Source organism: Ictidomys tridecemlineatus, chromosome 3 (genome assembly GCF_052094955.1).
Source record: "Ictidomys tridecemlineatus isolate mIctTri1 chromosome 3, mIctTri1.hap1, whole genome shotgun sequence".
Taxonomy (NCBI): Eukaryota; Metazoa; Chordata; class Mammalia; order Rodentia; family Sciuridae; genus Ictidomys; species Ictidomys tridecemlineatus.
In genome coordinates this window covers 116,346,148-116,366,357 of record NC_135479.1, presented here as the reverse complement: position 1 = coordinate 116,366,357, position 20,210 = coordinate 116,346,148, and the positions used below count along the sequence as shown (strand labels likewise).

Here is a 20,210-nt window from a genome sequence, read left to right as displayed (position 1 = left end):
TTTTAAAAGTCAGTTCATTTTTAAAAAATCAAAATAGCTCAGTCATGCAAGGGTGTGGTAAAAACTACTAAAGGAGTATGCCAGTGATCACTGGTGTCAGATTTAAATGTGGAAACAGCAATTCTCAGGTTTATAATGACTTTAGATATGGAAGCTGCCTGGTCTTTGAGAAGAAGATATGAGTTCCAAAGAAATATGTGGTCAAATTACAGTAGATGGGGTAGGGAGAGAAGATGGGAAGGGAGGAGAGGGGAGGGAGGGAAGGGGGGGGATAGTAGAGGATAGAAAAGGCAGCAGAATACAACATACACTAGTATGGCAGTAGGTAAAAAAGTGGATGTGTAACCGATGTGAATCTGCAATATGTATATAGGGTAAAAATGGGAGTTCATAATCCGCTTGAATCAAATGTATGAAATATGATATGTCAAGAACTTTGTAATGTTTTGAACAACTAATAATAAATAAATAAATAAATAAATAAATAAATATAAAGAAATATGTGGTCAAGTGGAGAGAACCCTGGGCTAGGAAGCAAGGGCTGTGTGACCCTGTTGAGAAATCTGGAGGGCTGGGTTCTAACTGCCATCAGCTCTGGTAATCTGTTCTCCGAAGCACCTTCTTGATCATGTCACTCCTCTGCTCACTCCTGTCCAGTGGTTTCTCATCTCACAATCAAAGAGCAAATGAGACCCTTGCAAACACACCCATCTCCCTGCTGTCTGTGGGACACTTTGACCCTTTCGCACTCCAGGCCTCTTCAGGGCGTCCACAGATATGTTTATAGAACTATCCTTGTCGTGTTGCCATTTCAATAGGGCGTCTACAGTGAGATGCAAGAAGTGTCCCTGACATAGTTAGGGGTTGTGCTTTATGCTATTTGGGGAAGGGCATTGAGCTGCAGCTTCATGTTTTAATCCTTCTCATTTTAATGATACATCTTGGAAACTCACTTGCAGAGAGGCCATAATGAGGATGTCACTCCATGCAAATGAGATGGCCATTTCCCTAATTCCTCCCAGTCCAGACTCTGTTTTCTCAGAGTAACAAATGTAACAGAACATACTAGCATTTTAATATGTCATTGATTTAGGGCCAGGCCAGGTCAAACCATCTTGTGCCTGTGTAAGTTGTTAAAAAGTCAGTTCATTTTAAAAAATGAAAACAGTTCAGTAATATGAGGATCCAGTAAAAATTGCTAAAGGAGTATGCCAGGGCCTACTGGCAGCAGATTTAAACATGTGGATTCCAGAGACACTCCTTTTGCTCCAGAAGCTCAGTAAAACCATACCTGAAAATCTGACTGTCAATACCTTTTAACAAATTTTATTGCTGTATTTATTGCCTTTGTGAGGAATGGTTTTACAGATAAGATTTTTTTCCAAACCATTGACATTTCAATGAAATGCTAATCTTCATTTGTTTTGTTTAGCAGGGGAGAATTTAAAATTAATACCCTGCTAATCAGCCCACTGATTTTTGCCTACTGCAAAATGTGTAAGGAAACAAATATTGCCTTTTTTAAGCTGAAAATGTACATCCTATTTTTTTTCAGTCCCATGAAAACTTAAGTTATAAAGTGCTAGGATTTAAAATTTTTATAATATATACTGATTCTATATTATAAAATTTATAAGGAATTCTGATCTACAGAACGTTTTTATTGTAGAAATTTGGCAAATGCAGAAAACCAATAAGAAAATTAAATTGCAGGCTGGGGGTGTGGCTTAAGCAGTAATGCGCTCGCCGGGCATGCATGCGGTGCTGGGTTCGATCCTCAGCACCACATACAAATAAATAAAGATGTTGTGTCCACCGAAAACTGAAACATAAAAATTATTTTAAAAAAAGAAAATTAAATTAGCTTTTAATGCCACTGCCCAGGGCTAACAAGGTTTTAAATTTATTTTTTAATTGACACATAATATCATACATATTTAGGGGGTACCATGTGATATTTCTATATTCATATGCACTGATTGTTTGCTGATATAAAAACGTGGATATGCTTTCAGATACTGCAGTGTTCACCTTCTTTAGACTGTGGAAGCTTCCTTTGCCCTGTAATTTCTTTTTATTTCATGAGCAGTGTTTTGAAAGGCTTATTCTATTTTTACTGCATCCTATTATTTCAGTTAATCTTTGCCAATTTGTTGGATTTCAAATGGAATTTTATTCTTTTAATTTGCATTTTTTAGGATTTTTTAAAAATGTGTTTTAGTCATGGTAATTGTTCTTTGTGAATTGCCTAGCCTATTCATGTCCTTTCCACTGTATTAAAATGATCAAATTTCTTTTAATGACTTATAAGAACTTTAAATATATAGGATGCTAATTCCTTTGTCACATATCTTGTAAATATGATTGATCAATTGCCTTTGAATCCTATTTAACACAATATTGGGGAAATTTCTAAAATCTTATTAACCAAATCTATCAGGTAATTCTAATTTTCCCCCTTTTTCTCTATGCTTAGACTTGTTTCCCCAGCCCAAGATCAAACATTTACTCATATGTTTTTCTAGTATTTGACTTTTACCTTTAACATTTAAGACCGCTTGCCCAGCACATGCGAGGCTCTGGGTTCGATCTTCAGCACCACATAAAAATAAAATAAAGATATTGTGTCCATCTACAACTAAAAACTAAAATATCTTTTAAAAAATGATTCAGGGCTTTAGCTTTTTTCCCTCTGAACTAACCAACTGATCAAGAACTGTGTCATGTGTAATAGTACCCTTTAACCTTTCAAGAATGATCTGTGCCATATATTCTGACTTACATTCACTTTATCTTTGGTTATGTGGAGAAGCTGTTTATATGCATGCCAGTGTGACACCATTTTCATTCTTGTGTCCATGCATTTGAATCCTCTTTCTTTCCATACCACTTTCTCCTACTAGGATTCTTTTCCAGAATGATTTTGGCTATTTTCTTTCTCCTTCTCTCCCTCCCTTTCTCCCTTCTTCTGTTTGCAGTGCTGGGGATCAAACCCAGGGGCGTCACACATGCCCTACCATGGAGCTACACCCCCAGCTCTTGGCTATTCCTTTTTTTTTTTTTTTTCAGTTGTAGTTGGACACAATACCTTTATTTTATTTATTTATTTTTATTCGGTACTAAGAATCAAACCCAGTGCCTGGGTGAGCACTAGGTAAGCGCTCTACCGCTGAGCCACAACCCCAGCTCCTTGGCTACTCTTCAATACCATTCTCCCACATGAACTTCAGAAATATTTACTCGAGTCCTTTCAAGTCCTTAGTAGTATTTTTTAAAAATTGGGATTATAGCAGATTTATAGATCAATATAAAAAGAGTTGACATGTTTATAATATTGAGTCATCCAATTGAAGAACAAGTTATGGACTTCAATTTATTCCAATTTTTGTTTATTTGTTTTGTTCTTCAGTAAAGCTTTAGGTTTTTCGTTATGTGGAAGTTGTTCTTTGGTAAATCACTCAATTTTTTTCCTTTTATTTGGATCCTTTATTATTTATCATTTCTAGATGCTTTATTTTTCTTGGCAGTTTTCACACTATCTTAAAGAGGCAGTTGTTCTTGAACAATTATTTCCACTTTCCCAATGACAAACACAGATACTTTATTAAAAAGCACCACAGCAACCTTGTGTCAATTTTAGCCTGTCTTTATTAGGAAATGTTCCCAAAGATAAATATTGTGGCCTAGAGCACAGCCATTTTCTCACTTGAAAAAACACAGCTTCAATCCATTTTCCATCTGGGCTGTTTTTGAATAGAAATCGAGAGACACATTTCAATGTGAAATCAATTCTAAATAGAGACAGAATCAACCATCAGGGTACTGCACTGAATGTCACAACTGTGAGCCGAACAGTTCATTACGTCCTAGAAAATTATCCAAACTTTACAGATAAAACCATCATTCAACAGAAACTATTATCCACACAAGTATAGCTCAGAATCATTTAAAGTGATAGACATGAGGAAAGGGAGGAACACAGATAACTCGCAGTTTCTCCACCTTGTTATTTCTTGTGATGCATAAGCAATTAAAATTAAATAAGGCCATTATATATATTAACATAAAATCAAAGTCATTTTCTCTAGAAACTTCAGTCCTCAAAAGAATTCCAGGAATACTTGACTTGATATTATTTTTACGGTGCATTTTTAACATAATCTTCTTGTAATTAAAATGCCAACAGGGAAAAGTGATTTTTTGCTAAATAGTGACTGTTGCAGGCTTATTTTAAATAGTTTTTCTGCAAACAAGTTCTTAACCTGGTAAGACGGTTCTTACCTGGTAATAGTTCTTAACCTGGTAAGAAAACCTGGTAGACTTATTCTCTCCCCTCTTGTTCTAATTTAAAAGCAACATCACAAAAATACTCTCTGCTCAGTTTTCAGCTCCTTAGACCTGTCCCAAATCAAAGGTATTGTAATTGGCTATTGTCACAACCTATACTGTCCTTTAGATTTGGTGCAATGAAATTTTGCTTTGGGTCTCAATTAGGAGCCAGCATGTATGAGTAAGAATCATTTCTTAAATCTTTCTTTTAAAGTTATTTCCATGAAGGAGGCATTATTTGAAATGGAAATGGGGTTTTTGAGGTTATATAACTCAAGAATGCTAGTGAGCCCATGATGATAACTCCTTTCATTTTAAAGAATTTTTATATAGCAAAAAAGGCACAGACTAAAACTAAAATGGTTGCCTTTTTTAAACTTTTTTTTTAAGTTGCCAATGGATCTTTATTTATTTTATTTATTTCAATATGTCTGCATGAGAATCAAACCCAGTACCTCACACACTGAGCCACAACCCCAGCCCCTATGGGTTGCCTTAATTTATCCCTATAAAATTGACTTTGAGTTTTTTTGGTAAGCCAGTGATCTTGGAAGTGACTGGAGAGAAATACATGTGAAGACGATGTGGTTTGGTACAGCCTTTTTTGGAATAATTTTGCATATTCTTTGACCCAGGAATTTTAATTCTAGTATTACTCCTAATGAAATAGTCGTAAAAATTCACAAAGTACTATACGTGATGAATAAATTATGTTCGTTGTAGCATTGTTCATAATAATGAAATAGTGGAAACCATGCAAATGTCTGTAATAAAATAATTGGTTACATAAATTTCACATTCTGGGAAACAAGAGCCATTAAAAATGATGATATAAATCTGCATTATTTAAATACAAAAAGGATAACAGTCTCACAATGTCTGCATTATCTAACCCAGTGGTCCATTTTTTGTGTGAATTAAACTCAGTTCTTCTTGGCCTTCTTTTCTGAGTGGTTATAGGACACCACATCCTCTGGCTTTTCCCAGCCTTGCAGGTTGATTCCCTCCCCTCCTGTTGGGGTACTCCAGCTCCTCTTCTCTTTTTATACTACTCCAGAGAGCTCTATAAAAAACATATGGAGTGATAAGCATATAAATCAGGGCAATTCTCAGATCCAAATCTCTGGCCAAGCCTTCTCTCCCAAACTCCAGATCTATTTTTTCCAGCTGCCTACAGAGCAGAGTCACCTGGATGTTTAAAAAAAATGCCTAAATAAGTCCAGAATGGATTTCCTAGTCTTCTTTCAGCAACTGTACACACCCGCAGAATTCCCCATCTTAGCTAATGGCAGCTACACCTTTCTAGCTGCTTGAGACAGAAATCTTTCAATCATTCTTAATGCCTCACACCCTCCAGCTGCTGTCAACAAAACTTGTTGGCTCTTTCTTCATTCCATTGCCATCCGGGCCAGAGCCACAGTCATACCTCATCCAGCTTCCTGCACTGGCTCCTAACTGGTCTCTCTGTTTTCAACCCTGGTCCACCTGTCCTCCAGTCTATTCTTATTCCATTAGCTGTATTTTAGTATGTGAGTCTGACCCCGTTACCTCTCTGTCTGAGGTCTACAGTGGGTCTCCATTTCACTTACGGCCTGTTTTCCCATTGCTCTTTCCGGTCACCACAGGCCTTCTTGGTATTCTTTGAACCAACAAGGCATGTGACAAAGGGCTTTGAACTCAGTTTGCATTTTAGCTCAATTACTAAGTATATCCACAAACTTTAGTTTCCAGTCTACAGAATGGAAATCCCCTTGCCCATCTCCCTCACAGGATAAAGGCAGAAGTGCTTTGGAATCCAACTGTCTTCTTTATGAACAAGAGTTATTATAATTTTCAAATCTGACCTCTGAAACCGGTCTTGCTTTGTTTAATGATTCCTTGCTATTTCTAGTCTCCTGTTCACAATCAATTCGGACAACATCTAGTGTGTGATTTATTTTATACCAGGTACTCTGAGGAAATGACAGTAGCCAGGTCGTGGTCTCTCAAAGAATTGGCATTCCAGAAATGTGACAGTACATAAAATATGTCAGGTGCTCTGAAAAATACAAAGCATATGTGAAGTACAGTGGGGAATCATGGAATAATGTTGAATTTTCCCAGGTTAACTAGGAGATAGGAGACCCAGGAGCTTTCAAAAGTTGTAAAGAGTTGATCTTGTACTGAATCTTAAACCACAGTAGATAGAGTTAGGTAAACAGGTTGGAGAAGAACAAATCTTCCTGGCCACACCCATCTCATGGGCTTCAAGATACCCTGTGGACTGGGGTTGTGGCTCAGTGGTAGAGTACTTGCCTAGCATGTGTGAGGTAATGGGTTTGATCCTTAGCACTGCATGTAAATAAATAAAGGTCCATCAACAGCTAAAAAAATATATATATTTTAAAAAAGATACCCTTTATCTATGATGATTATAATTAATTCCTCTTGGGATGATTATTTCTTCAGTTTTTGTCTTAACCACCAAATTTAACTACCCAAAAGGACTTTCTGTTTTTCTTATTCATTTATGTACCCAAGAGTTAAGCATAGTCCTGGGCCTGAAGGAAGGGAAGGGGAGAGGGAAGAAAGAAAGGGTGGGGTAGGGAAGGGAGGCAGACATGTCAAGGTTAAGAGCACAGGTTTGGGATCTGTGGCCCTGATTTAAGTCCTAGCTTTACCACTTAACAGTTGTTCGGTTTGTAACAAGTTTCTTAATCTCTGTGAATTTATCTCGAAAATGAAGATAATAAAAGTTGTTTTGCACAGAGTTCTTAAGGATTTAGTGAGATAGTCCTTAGAAAGGGCTTAGCACATTTTCTGGCATATGTTTAAGCACTACTCCTATCTTCCAAAGTTGTCGCCACCAGAAGCCAAATGACAAGGATGCTTTTAAAACAAAATTGAGGTCTTTCTATCTCAACAGTTCAAACATTTAAGCATCAGAGAAACTTAGGTTTTTGTTTTATTATGTTTGTTTTGTTTTGCCACTAAGGAGACAGAGAGATAAATAAATATAAACAGAATATGTATTTAATTTTAATGGCTTCCTTTGATTTCCAAAAACATAAACAAGACAATTTGACTCCTACAATTGAGGATCTATTACCATCGGTGACAATGCAGGCAACAAACTTCTTCATCCTAGTTGACTCAATTTGGAGGCACTTGTATTTCAGGGTTGTCCTTGGCTATCTTTCTGACCCAAGCGAGGATATTCAGGATCCAGTGAGTGACAAGTTCTTCAAGGAGGTGTGGGTTTCAACGGCAGCTCGAAATGCTACAATTTATGATAAGGTAAACTTGACCTGAGTCTCTCCCTGCCCTTTTTTCCATTGACTCTCATCACAGAAAGAGCATCATTATTTCTGCATTTTATTGATACGGAATATTCTTAATGAGTTTTAAAAGAAGGTTATAAAAATACTTCTTTGTGAACATTGAAAAGCAAAGATCAAAAAGCATCAGTTCAGAAGCGACTTCAGTGGCATCCTGTCCTCACATTTGATGCAGGAATCTCATTATGAGCATCCTTGGTGCATGGTTACCCAGCCCTTGAACGTGAAGAGAAGAGAGGCAAATGGGATCCCCAAATGAGTCAGACGTGGGTTCAACCCAGCTCACCCAGGGGCTGGGGATATAACTTCTATAGAATGACATAACTTTCTTGGCCTTCCTTTCCTTCCTATAAATTGGGAGGGATATTCATCAGAATAGTTATGTGGATAAAAAATTTTCTCTTAAATGTATTTAGCACATCACGCCTAGTAAATAGTAGCCATCCTGATGATGAAGTATTGTTGTGTTTTGCTTTATCTTTAATAATTAAGATGTGGTTTAAGAAGAAGAAGCCATAGTGCCCATGGAGGTGTGGACTTAAGAGATGTCTTTTGTTGGACTGCTCTAATTTTCAGAAAAGTGTTTTCTACCCAGCTCCATTGGATGCGTAGCAAATGTATCTCCTGGCAAGTTTTATCCATCAGTTACGATAAAGATTTTATTTAAAAAATCAAGCATTGTCTGATAATGGAAAGATTACCTGTGAAGTAGCCAGCTTCCAGTCATGGAAAATATTCAAGCTGAAATACCTCAGCCATCTATGAGAAGCTGGGAAGGAGTATAGTATATTCTCCTTCATGACCTTCAGAGTTCCTTCCAGTGTGGAAACATCATCTCTCTCCATGAAATGTGATGAATATCTATATCCTTATTTTATACTGAGGACTCAAGACCATGATCAAATTGGTCATATGCAGGGAGTCCTTTAAAATATGATTTTACAAATGGAAGGCACAGTCTTTTTTAGCCCCTGGATTGTTGAGAAAACGGTGATAAAAGACCTTTTGGGGACACTATGATAAATCTGAATATGGACCTATCTTAAATGACATTATGGAATTCATTTTCTTTGGTGTGAGAATGGTACTGTGGTTACACAGGCATATGACCTTATGCTTAAGAAATATACAGGAATAAGAGGTTATGATGTCTGAAACTCAATTTTAGTCAGCAAAGTGTTACATGTTAGCAGCTGATAACATTAAGTAAAGGTAAGGACATCTTTCAAAATGTAAAGCCAGAGAAAATATAATAATGCAGCTTTCCTCTTAGGCCAGAACCACCAGTGAAATTCAGGGATGATTATTATCCAAAAAATTAACCACCACATGGGGTGACATCAGTGCAGTTCCTCACCACTAGCTTGACTTTATCCTGTGATTAACGACCAGTATAGATGAATGATAAGGATCTAGCTATGGCTTTCTTAATTGGAGTAAGTGTAGCAGTTGCTCTGTGGCAAAGAGCAAATCTTAAGTCTGTGCTTTGACATGAAACGTATGTGTTTCAGCGGGGCGCCGTGGTGCACACCTACGATCCCTGCAGCTCGGGAGGCTGAAGCAGAAGGATTATGAGTTCAAAGCCATTAAGTTCAGCAATTTAGCAAGGCCCTAAGCAATGCAATGAGACCCTGTCTCTAAAAAATAAATAAGAAAGGGCTGGAGATATAGCTCAATGGTAGAGTACCCCTGGATTCAAGCCCCAGTACAAAAAAACAAAAAACAAAAAATCGCGTTTTATAAAACAAAGAATTTGCCTGTTGGAATGTGTGTCTTTCTTTGAAAACTATACTACATTTCCAATCTGTGTTTTATTCAGGTGTTCCGGTGCCTTCCCAATGATGAAGTACACAATTTAATTCAGCTGAGAGACTTTATAACCAAGCCCATATTAGCAAAGGAAGATCCCATTCGAGCTGAGGAAGAACTGAAGAAGATCCGTGGGTTCTTGGTGCAGTTCCCCTTCTATTTCTTGTCTGAAGAGAGCCTACTGCCGTCTGTTGGAACCAAAGAAGCCATAGTGCCCATGGAGGTGTGGACTTAAGAGGTGTACTCATTTGCAGCCAAGGACTTCCACCCTGAAAACCACACTGCGTGCAGTGACTTCATGGGGACCTCACAGTCACAGCCAGGCCTGATGCACTTTTGTGTGCAACACGTGGACCCTTTGGAATGGCCGGGAGGGGTCACAATCGAACTGATGTAAGGACACTGAACATCAGCAAGGCTTTGTCGGTCCTCCTGTCCATCCTCATGAGCGGAGGCTACTCTCTCATAGGTAGCATGCACTCGATAACTTAAAACACATACAGGAATTCCATAATGTATACCCCAATCTGTTTCCTTTGCTAACAAGAATTTACCTGTAACCGTAACTGTAACTGTGATGAAGTTTGCCATATATTTGCCCTTTTCTCTCTGATCTTCCTTTGTATATATCCAGTATCTGTGGGACCTGCCCTCATCTTGTAGTCTGTACAGCACTGTTTGAGATATCATTTATTGCTAGAAGGTATTAGGGAGCTGTTTCAAAATTCTTCAAGGTTATGTGTGATGCCCTTGCCCATCTGGTCCTGAAGTAGTAGCATCCAACCCAGGATACGGTCATTATTCCTTTTCGGTCACTGTAGGGACAGAACAGACTTCAGTCTACCCGGCAGCCTGTGTCAGGTACTTCTGATAGCATTGACAATATATCTCGACATCGCAGAACAACAGGAAGGAATTAAATTCCTCCAATATTGGAGGAGAGATTTAACTTGGCTCCCAAAGACACCGCAAAGATGTGTCCTTGTGACAGAACCCACCTGATCAAATTTGAAAACGTGTAGGATATTCGATTACACAGCAACCAGATAAAAGAGTACACTGCCTTCAGAAACTCCAAGATGTCAGCAGGAATCAGATCCAGATAAGAAAAGAAGATCCCCTTAAAGTCCTGTAAAAAAATTTCCTGTCATCTTTAGCCACTGGATTGATTGAAATTTGAATTTCTCTGTTTCATAATTAAACCAGTGAATGCAATTTGTCTTTCAAGAGAATCACAGGCTTCATAAATCCTACCAAGTTAATAAGTAGGAAGCTCACCTTATTTGACATTAAACTCTCCCAGTATGCTATTTTCCTTAAGAAAAAAAAATAATTGATGATAAAATATGTGCTTCGTTGCTTGCATTATTAAATGTACATTAACATTCCACCAGGTCTTCTGAAAAAGTTACGATACTTTCTAATTCACATTGTCCTAGTCTGTGAATTGTTCTGGAAACCCATGTCCCCTTTCAGATGGCGTGGTAGACCAAAGCTCTAATTTTTCTAGGCAGAACTACTACTCTGACAGCCCCAAGAGGTAAGGTAGGTTCCCAAGAGGCCTGTGACCATGGAACATGGTATAGGTGTGGGCATTACATACATCAGTGGGTTGCCAGGACAGAACCTCCTTTGGGTTGCTCTTCAAACAAAGCACCCAGTTCCTGTTTTTGTGAGCTAATATTCCAGTCAAAAAGATTATACAGGACCACAAAGTCAGTGATATAGCTTAGTAGGAGAGAGAGAGGGTCACACTCAAGACAGGATTTCACAGCTAGAGATCATTTCCCAAGTAAGGTGGGATTTTGTGACCAACAATGGAATTAAATGTTTTTATGAATAAATAACTTATTTCTCATAGCAAAAGATGGTAAAAGGACTTCACTCTACAGCCATTGTAAATAAGATATCTTATATTGCTGGAAGAAGTTAGATTGGCATTCGAAGTATTGAGTGTATGTAGAATACCTAAGAATTTCTTTTATTTAATCTTAAGTATTTTTTAAACTTTAGAACAGTCAACAAACTGGCTCTTGATTTTGTACAAGATGTTCTCATAAAACCATAGAAAATGGAAGGGCCTGAAAGGTCCATTTTCCTTAATAAGCCATTTAATTCAAATGCTCCCTATTTTCTAGATGACGAAACTGAGGCTCAGACTGAATGAAGGACTGGCTTCAACCCACCCAATATATACGTGGTGGAACCACATTCTGTTCTTGGCCTCTCTTCACTTCATCCAATACCCAAAAATAACAATATATAATAAATAGCTTTCAGATGGTATAGATTTAAGCTATTTTGAAGGTTGTAACCTTATGTATTCATGTGTTGTTCACCTAGTAGAATGGAAGCTCCACAGGGCAGGGACTTCACTGTATGTTGATCACAGTGTGTTCCCAGAGCCTGGACAGTGCCTGGCTTATAGAAGATGTCAGTCAATGTTTGTGGATTGAAAAAAAAAATGAGGTAAAGGAGAAAGCTATGAGATGAAGAAAATTACTGCATCTTGGGCAAGAAATCACTGCTGGTTTCTATGCATCTACTCAAAGGCAAGATGCAGATCTGGGAAGAGGCAACAAGATTTCCATGGAGGGATCATATGGAAAATTCAGTGCAATAATTGCCTCTTTTGCAGTAGCCGTTTACATAGTGCAACATTCTACCAAGAATACATGGAATGTGGGCATGAGATGTACTGTATGAACTAATTACCTGTCATTCTCTGACACCACAACTAATTGCTAGAAATTCAGATAATTTAACATTGCAATGTCTGATAAAAACTTTAAAGTGTAAATAATTTAAAGCCTTGAAAAGCTATGATGATTCTGTTCAACATTTCAAATTGACTATACTCTTTTGAAATGCCTATAAATGCCATACCTGACACTCTGCTAATCTCTGTGATTTTTTTTTCTGCTTTTGAGAAGGAAAAACATCTGTTTTTATAAGAAATGAAAAGTGGGGAGGGGTAATGCCCATTGAAGCTGTTCAGATGGGCCAAGCATAATCATTGGAGGGAATCTTCACATGGCAAGTCGAAGGCAGACTATCATTCTCAATCAAGGTCCAGTTACAACTCACCCTGCAGTGGATTGTTCTTAATTCTGAGCCATAGTGTATTACTGAGGGGTGTGGAGAGCTGATCATTAGATAACTGAGGAGCATATTGTAAAAACAAAATACTTATTTTCAAAGCACCTTTGTAGCTACTCAAAAAATGGCAGTTCATTTCTTACATAAGAACTTGGTACATGATATAATGAATTAGTCTTTTAGACAGCAATAGCAAGCTGGGAGGACATTTTGCAAATGTGAGACTGGGGAGAATAGATTTTATGTGTGTGTGTGTGTGTGTGTGTGTGTGTGTGTATATATATATATATATTAAAGAATCTATACCCCTTATTTCTTAATCCATCAACTTCTACCTCTATTTGGAGCACCTCCTTATTATGTAAAAATTATTTTAGAAAACAAGAAAAAGGTTCCTTAAAAAAAAAAAAAAACAATAAAATTAGGCCTGGCATTAGCTCAGGCTGCCATAATGAGATGCCACAGGCTGAGTGACTTCAATGACTGAAACTAATTTTTTTCCTACTTCTAGAGGCAGGAGGTCTGAGATCAGGGTTCCAAAATGGTCACTTTCTAGCAAGGCTCTTTTCCTGGCTGTAGAAGGTGGACATGTCACTGTGTGAACCCTTCTTTGAGCAAGGGAGACCAACAAGCTCTTCAGTGTCTCTTCTTGTAAGGACACTAATCCATCATCAGGGCCCCACCCTCAGGCCTCATCTGAATAACTGGCTCCCAACCCTCCGATCCCCAAGCATCATCACCTTGGAATTAGTGCTTCAATAAACGAATTTAAAGGAGGAGAATACAAATGTTCAGTCTATGACAAGCCTCTGCAATAAATCTCATGTTTAACTCATAAGTGACTGCCAAAAATTTTTTCTTTTTAACGCAGGTCACCATTCTTTTTAGCTTTCCTGATCACTTGTAGGCCTCATCCCTCTCTGCCTCTCTTGTATAAAATGAGTAAAAACTAAAGGATTTTGAGTGTGTCTAGGAATATATTTTCATGTCCTTAGATTTTCAGGTCAATTACTCTGGCAGTTTTGAAATCTTAAAACAAGTTTACCCAGGTCTTTAAAAAGTTCTTGAATCTAAAAATTTGCCAAAGAAGGAATTCATCAGCATCTATCCATAAAATAAATGTAGGAAAAAAAATCAATGGATTTGTTTACTTTTAAAGATGGACAAGTATATAAGGTGATTACTAATGGTAATTTAAAATTCACTTTTGAGATATTCCCGGCCTTCACTTGAAATTTGGAAAGATTCATTAAAGGGATAAAAAATTGTGTGGCCTAGCTCGACATGGGGGCATACACCTATAATCTCAGCAACTTGAGAGGTTGAGGTGGGAGAATTGCAAGTTTGAGGCCAGCCTAGATAATTTAGCAAGACTCTGTCTCAAAAAACAAACAAACAAAAAAGACTCAATGATAGAGCTCCCCTGGGCTGGGTTCAATCTCCACTACTAAAACATACACACGACTTAAGTTTCATAGGTTTTTTAATTTCTCTTTCCTACCATTTATGATTTTTAAGTTAAGAAGTAATCAAATATTGAATAATGAAGAATGTATTGCAATAATTATTTTAAAGTTCAAACAAAAAAAAAATGGCCTTACCTACCTTTCCCTATTCCCAAGCAACAGTATTTCTTCACTTTATTCTAGACAAGTGCATTAAATGAGTGTCATCATAAATCTTCTTGACTCTAGGAAATACAACATCATCTAATGTATATTTCACTTGGATTATTCACATAAATTGGATGGAATCAAAAGTACTCATACTCTCCACTTTAAAAATTCATATCAAAGTATTGCAGTCAGAGCACACTCACAGGGACATAAAAAGTAAATACTAAGTGGTGGATATCCATTCAGAATATCCAGATATTGCAGACAGAACTGGCACCCTAGCCTCTCGTTTAGCATATGGTTTGGCAAATTAAGTCTGGTGTCCTGTTTTTGTAAGTTTGTTTTGGAACACAGCCACATTACTCACTTATGTACCTTCTTGACTGTATACCCCACAAAACTTAAAATATTTACCGTCTTTAAGAAAAAGCCTGCCCATCTTTCTAGAGAATATCCAAACAGAGCATCTCAAACCAGCCAATTTGGGGGAAATTTAATTTCCTTCATCAGCAGGACTGTCAAATCTCCCTATCCCAGGGCCCAGAATCCTACAATGTGTTTACCGTAAGAACATGGCCAAGTCCTTTCAGGAATGCAAATCACATGGGTTTTAGTTCTGGAAAGAGATGTGGACAGCTACAGCAGGCTTCTCCAGCTGAGCACTCACAAACACACATGTTTGGCAATGTTTGTAACTAAAGTGTTATATAAATGATGGAGAGGACTGAGAGTTCGTATTCAGAATGAGGATTGTGCAATCTAGAAATTCTGTTTCCCTGAGTTTTCCTTCTGTGAAGTGCTGGAATGATATCCATATCCTGTCTTTGCCTCATAATCTCTGCTTACTCTGCCTGGTCCCTTTCTGCTTTCTTTTAGATATCAGTGTTCATTAATTGAACAATGAAAATTGTGAAGTCGTCAGTGTTCCTCTGGTTGAAAATGATCCCTCCTTCTGCATGTGGAGTTTTTAGAGGCAATATGCTGTATGTCTGAGACGGAGACAGAAATGTGTGCCTCTAACATCCTCTTGAGAACAGTGTGAGGACTCCCATGAAGGTCAATTGCAAGGTTACAGAGTCTGCACTCCAAAATCTTTCTCCCACAGAAGAGGTAGTGACTGAGCAAATTTCTTCTAAAAGACCAGTATGGCATTAAACATGCACACACTGAGCAGGGCCAGGGCTGTGGGTGCACCAGTGAACATGCAGACCAGGTTCCCTAGGGGCTCCCAGGGAAGGTTTCCAGGTTACATTCATGGGGCTCACATTTTAGCAAACGGACAGTGCAAAGGAGCCTGAAATAAGATGCAGCTGATTGCAAGCCCTGGAAGACAGCAAAGACTGCAGTCTGATTAACACTGTTCTCTGAGGATACCAGAGTAAGAACCAGGGAACAATTTTACCACTGCCAATAACGAAAATAATAATAGCCAATATTAGTGGCTTGGTTGACCACCGTCTCCTCATTTGAGTTTATTCCACAGTTCTACAGCTGCTGCTGTGTAGCTGAGGGAGCCAGAAATGCTCCAGTGCTCTCTGAACACAGCCTTTGCCTTCAGACTGTCCTTTATCCCCTTTCAAGACCTTGGAGCCTTACATTCAACTGCCAGGCTCATGAAACAGGTGTGGAAGTAACCAGCAAGTCAGAGTGGGACAAGCATGGGCTTCAATACCAAACTGAGCTCCTTACAAGCTCAGCCCTGCTAACTGCTGGTAGTGGGATCTCCTCATGATGACCATCTCTGAGGTCTTCAAATCCATCTATAATGAGGCCCCAGAAAATCTTCATAAAAATGTGATACCTGAAACGCAGTAGGTACTTTCTATCTCAAACCAACTGACTCCAGCAGTGGCTTTTCATTTACTCTCTGAAAGTGAGTGGGGACACCCTGAAGGAGGAGGACACACCCAGTCCAGCTGCACTCTAACATGGACTTCTTTTCACGCTTCCAGAAAACAATTGCTATGATTTGAATGTCCTCTTCAAAACTCTCGTTGATATTTCATTTCTATTGTGCCAATTTGAAGAGGGAGGACCTTTCAGAGGAGATTAGGTTATCAGGTCTCTGCTTTCATGAATGGATTTGTGCTGTCTTCTGGCAGCAGGTAAGTCCTTGCAAGAGCGTATTCTTGGTAAGAATGAGTCCAGTCTTTCTCTCCTTGTCTCTAGCTCACTTTCTCTCCCACCATGTTCTCATGTAGCCTGGAGGCCCTTGCCTGATGCTGGCACCATGCTCTTGAGCTTTCTGGCCTCCAAAACTGTAAGCCAAGTGAAATTCTATTGTTTATCAATTACCCAGTCTGTAGCTTTCTATTTCTAGCAAAAAAAAAAAATTTTTTTTTGACAGCCATCAAAAAATAGTCAATCCCAGGTTGAAGTTCTAAACTGGAAGGAGGGCAGAGAAATATATCTCAGAGAAGATACTAGATTTTTAAAAATCTAAATTCCTACTGTGCATCCATGGTGGGTTTCCTATTCCAGAGAAATTAACCATAAGTCTAATCTGATGCCTCATAGGACAAAGAGGGAATATGAATTTCTAAAATTCCTTTCCACTTTTCTTTGGAAAGTGGGAATTTCTCTTACTTCCAATTTTATTATCTGCTTCAAAGTTTGTAAGTTTGAGATTCTCAGGCAACATCTAGCTCACAGGCATATTTAGTTGGACCATATAATGTTGCTTTCATGAGTTTTCATATTAGATACCAAATTTTGATATCTTAAATTTTGATTCTCTGATTTTTATGAAAATTCAGAATATCTAGGAATAGAGGATCATATGCATCAATTTCTACTGGTGATGAATTGCTGTCCCCTTCACATGAGCATGTGCTGTCCAGGTCACTACAGCCTCCACCATTCCCTGTTGGGAGCTGGGATTTTGATTTATTTGGTCAGTAGAATGTGGCAGTAGTGATGATGTACAACTTTCAAACCCAGCTCAGGAGCACTACAACTTCCACTCTTACCTTTTTGCAGACTGCTATCGAGTGATAATGAGAGACCATACAGAGGGAAGACCAAACAATATCCAGCAGCAATTATCTGCTGCAGGAGCAAGGCCATGCTAGGTCATCCAGATCCAGTCACACCACCAAGGAAACCAGCCGAAGAACTACTCAGCTGAGCTCAGTCCAAACTGCTGACCCACAGAATTATGGGCAAATAAAATTGTCATTGTCTTGAGAAATGAAGCTCTGGAATGGTTTGTCACACAGGTTACACAGCAGTAGATCATGGAGAGAGTCGAGCTTCTTGGGAAGCTTTTCCTTTGGCACATTCTAACACCTCTGCCACCTTCTGTCAATTGCCACCTTCTGGCCACTGCACCTTAACTGAGCTACTTATGCTTTTGCATTTTTTTTTTATTAATGCAGTACTTAATTTCAGAAAATGTGTATGTTATACAGCTGGGTGGATTTTCACAAGCTTAACGAACACATATAATCAGTACCCAAACCAAGAGGAAAAAATACTCCTGCTTCCCCTCCCCTTCCAGTCACTACGGCTCCCTGCAGGACAACCATTTTCCTGACTATGTCACACCATGGATTAGCTTTGTTCTTTTTGTATCTCACTGACTTTTTCAATAAGGACACACTCAGTCTTTATCTTACTATTACTAAACCTCTCCAAAGCTTCCCATCCAGGTCACTGGTAACGTTTTAGAATCTACATAGGTGTTGTAGGGACAGACAAGGCAAGGCATCGAAGACAGCAGAAAACAGTTTTATTTGGCTGCAGCCAAGTTCAGAGGGCACAGCTTTTGCTGTAATCAATCAATCCCTGAACCCCGAGTTCAGATAGTTTCAGAGCTTTATACCCAGCATGTAAGGGGAGGGGCTCAGATGTTCACAGTCTGCAGAAGTTCACATAAAAGCAGCTTTTTCTTTCACTGTTCTGGGCAAGTTAACCCTTCAAGGCAACTCCTGAGAAAGGGAGAGCTTCTTCTCCCCTTTCTTTCCTCCCCCTGCCACCTGTTACCATGGAGCCCAATTGGTAACTTATCTGAAAAATGTAGACATCTCTGTGAAGCCCAGCTCAAGGCCAGAGGCCTTGTTGCACATTTCTACAAACTACTATACTGGATATGTTTGTGAAAAACTAGAAAGGGGGTGTCCAGCACCTGGAGTGCTGGTATCTTCCTGGCCAGTGGCCAAGTAAAACAGGGAGACACTAAAATAGGAAGTTTATCTACATTGAACTCTTTTGCAGAGACTCTTATGCTGACAGTCCTAAAATCAGCCATGGTGAAGATTTCTGGAGAACCCCAGTCAAGAAACTTTTCTGTGGAGAAAGGGGGTGCCACTTCATAGGCTCCCCTTTCTTTACTTCACCTCATTAGTTCTGGCTTGACCTTCTATTTTGTTCTACATAATGCCCAGGCAATCCCAATGACTCCCAGGGCTTCACTGTCATCTATGTGCCCACATTTAGCCCAGATCTCTCTCCTAAGCTCCAGACACATATCTGGGGGGTTAAATATCTTCATCTGTTTTTCCCACATGCAAGTCAACCACATAGCCTATCCAAAATGGCAGCCATCCCAAAATGGTCAACACTCTCTTCCCACCCACAACCTGATATTCTCACAATGCTCCTTCTGTTGTTCTCCATATTAGGAACCAGCCCCATAGTACACCAACTACCAACTGGAAAATAATTATCATCTTGATTTCTGTTCCTCTCACCCTCTCCATCTAATCAGTCATCAAGTCATCAATTCCCTTGTTTAAATGTCTCCTGGTTTCTTCTACTTATCCCCACTCAGCCCCACCCAGTGCCGCCTCCTACTTCATCTTGTTCGCCATCACCTCATCTGGATTAATTACTCTGTCAAGTTTGGTCCCTTCCAAATCCATTCATTGCAGTTAGAGATAATTTTTAAAATGCAAATTGGGTCATGTCTCTCCAGCTTAAAATCCCTTTAGGAGACTTTTTAGGATAAAGTCCTAATAAGGTTTTACAAGGTTCCTCATAGTCTGGGCCGTCTTTAACGCTGCAGCTGAGTCTTTCCCAGCTGTCACTCTTCGTTTGAGCAATACTCAATTTGCCTCCTCCACATCCTTCTCTTTGGGCTTTTCAAGAAGCTTAAAACTCCTTCTTCAATGTCCCCAAGTCAGGCGTAGTTCCACAGTCTCCTTTGTGCATCCACAGCCTGTCGTATTTCTCATGACGTTCGCATATCACATATAACACCTGCTAAGTAATACCCTGCACATTAAGCAGTGTGAGGGCTTGGACTATGACAGTCTTATGTGTTGGGGCACCCCCAGCCCCTAATATACTCTAGACATACCACAGAAATGAGTAAATCTGGGGAAAATGAGTAGATCTGGGGAAAAAGTAAAGGGAAAAAAGACAAAGTTATCATACTGCTGGATACTTGCCAAAATCTATCACATCTAGAATAGATGTGTTTGAACTGTGTCACGGTCTAAGCTAGAAAGGCCAAGCTTAAATTTACTATGAAGAGGAGAAGGCAAGGGCTGTCAGCCATGCAGCCTCATTCTCAGCCAGCATCTCAAATGGTCAAGGGCAACCAGCAAGAAGTCAGGCAAGTGGGAACCTGTGGGTTTTATGACTTTTGCTGCAACTAGGGAATTGGGAAGGAGCAGAAGAGCTGAAGGGAGGAAAAGTTGTAGGCTGGTGAGGAAAAGTTTGTTTTTACACATTTTTGCATTTTACTATTTTCTGTTTTGATAGGTTTTTGGAGGATTCTCCCAAAGCAAACCCTAAAACAATAACTTGAGTGAAGGTAACTTAATTAGGATATGATCTTAGGAAACACACTTGAGGGAGGGGGTAAAGCTACACAGGGAAGGGTCAAGCTAGTAGATGGTGCATTAAAGAGCAAGTTATCACTGAAAGCAACAGGACCTAATTCCATGGGGTCTCTGAGGACTGGGGACACAGAGCTTGAAGTTTAGCCACAGATGTCAAATCCCCAGCCCTTCTGGATCTTACCTGTATACAAGCTATTATGGAAAAGGAGAGAGGATGGAGAAACAGAGAGATGTCAATCTAGGGTGACGCTGCC

The 20,210-nt window shown here is 39.1% G+C and overlaps 1 protein-coding gene across 4 annotated transcripts in view; it reads left to right on the top strand.

Annotated features, from left to right (window-relative positions):
• Pld1 (phospholipase D1) overlaps nt 1–12,347 on the top strand; it is a 205,185-nt gene extending 192,838 nt beyond the window's left edge. For all 4 annotated transcript variants that reach the window (XM_078043643.1, XM_078043641.1, XM_078043644.1 and 1 more), the window contains 2 exons: nt 7,488–7,605; nt 9,466–12,347. In XM_078043643.1, coding sequence (XP_077899769.1) covers nt 7,488–7,605; nt 9,466–9,690 — 343 coding nt within the window. In that variant the 3' untranslated portion in view covers nt 9,691–12,347. The remainder of the gene's footprint in view (nt 1–7,487; nt 7,606–9,465) is intronic.
• Nucleotides 12,348–20,210: the final 7,863 nt, after the last annotated feature.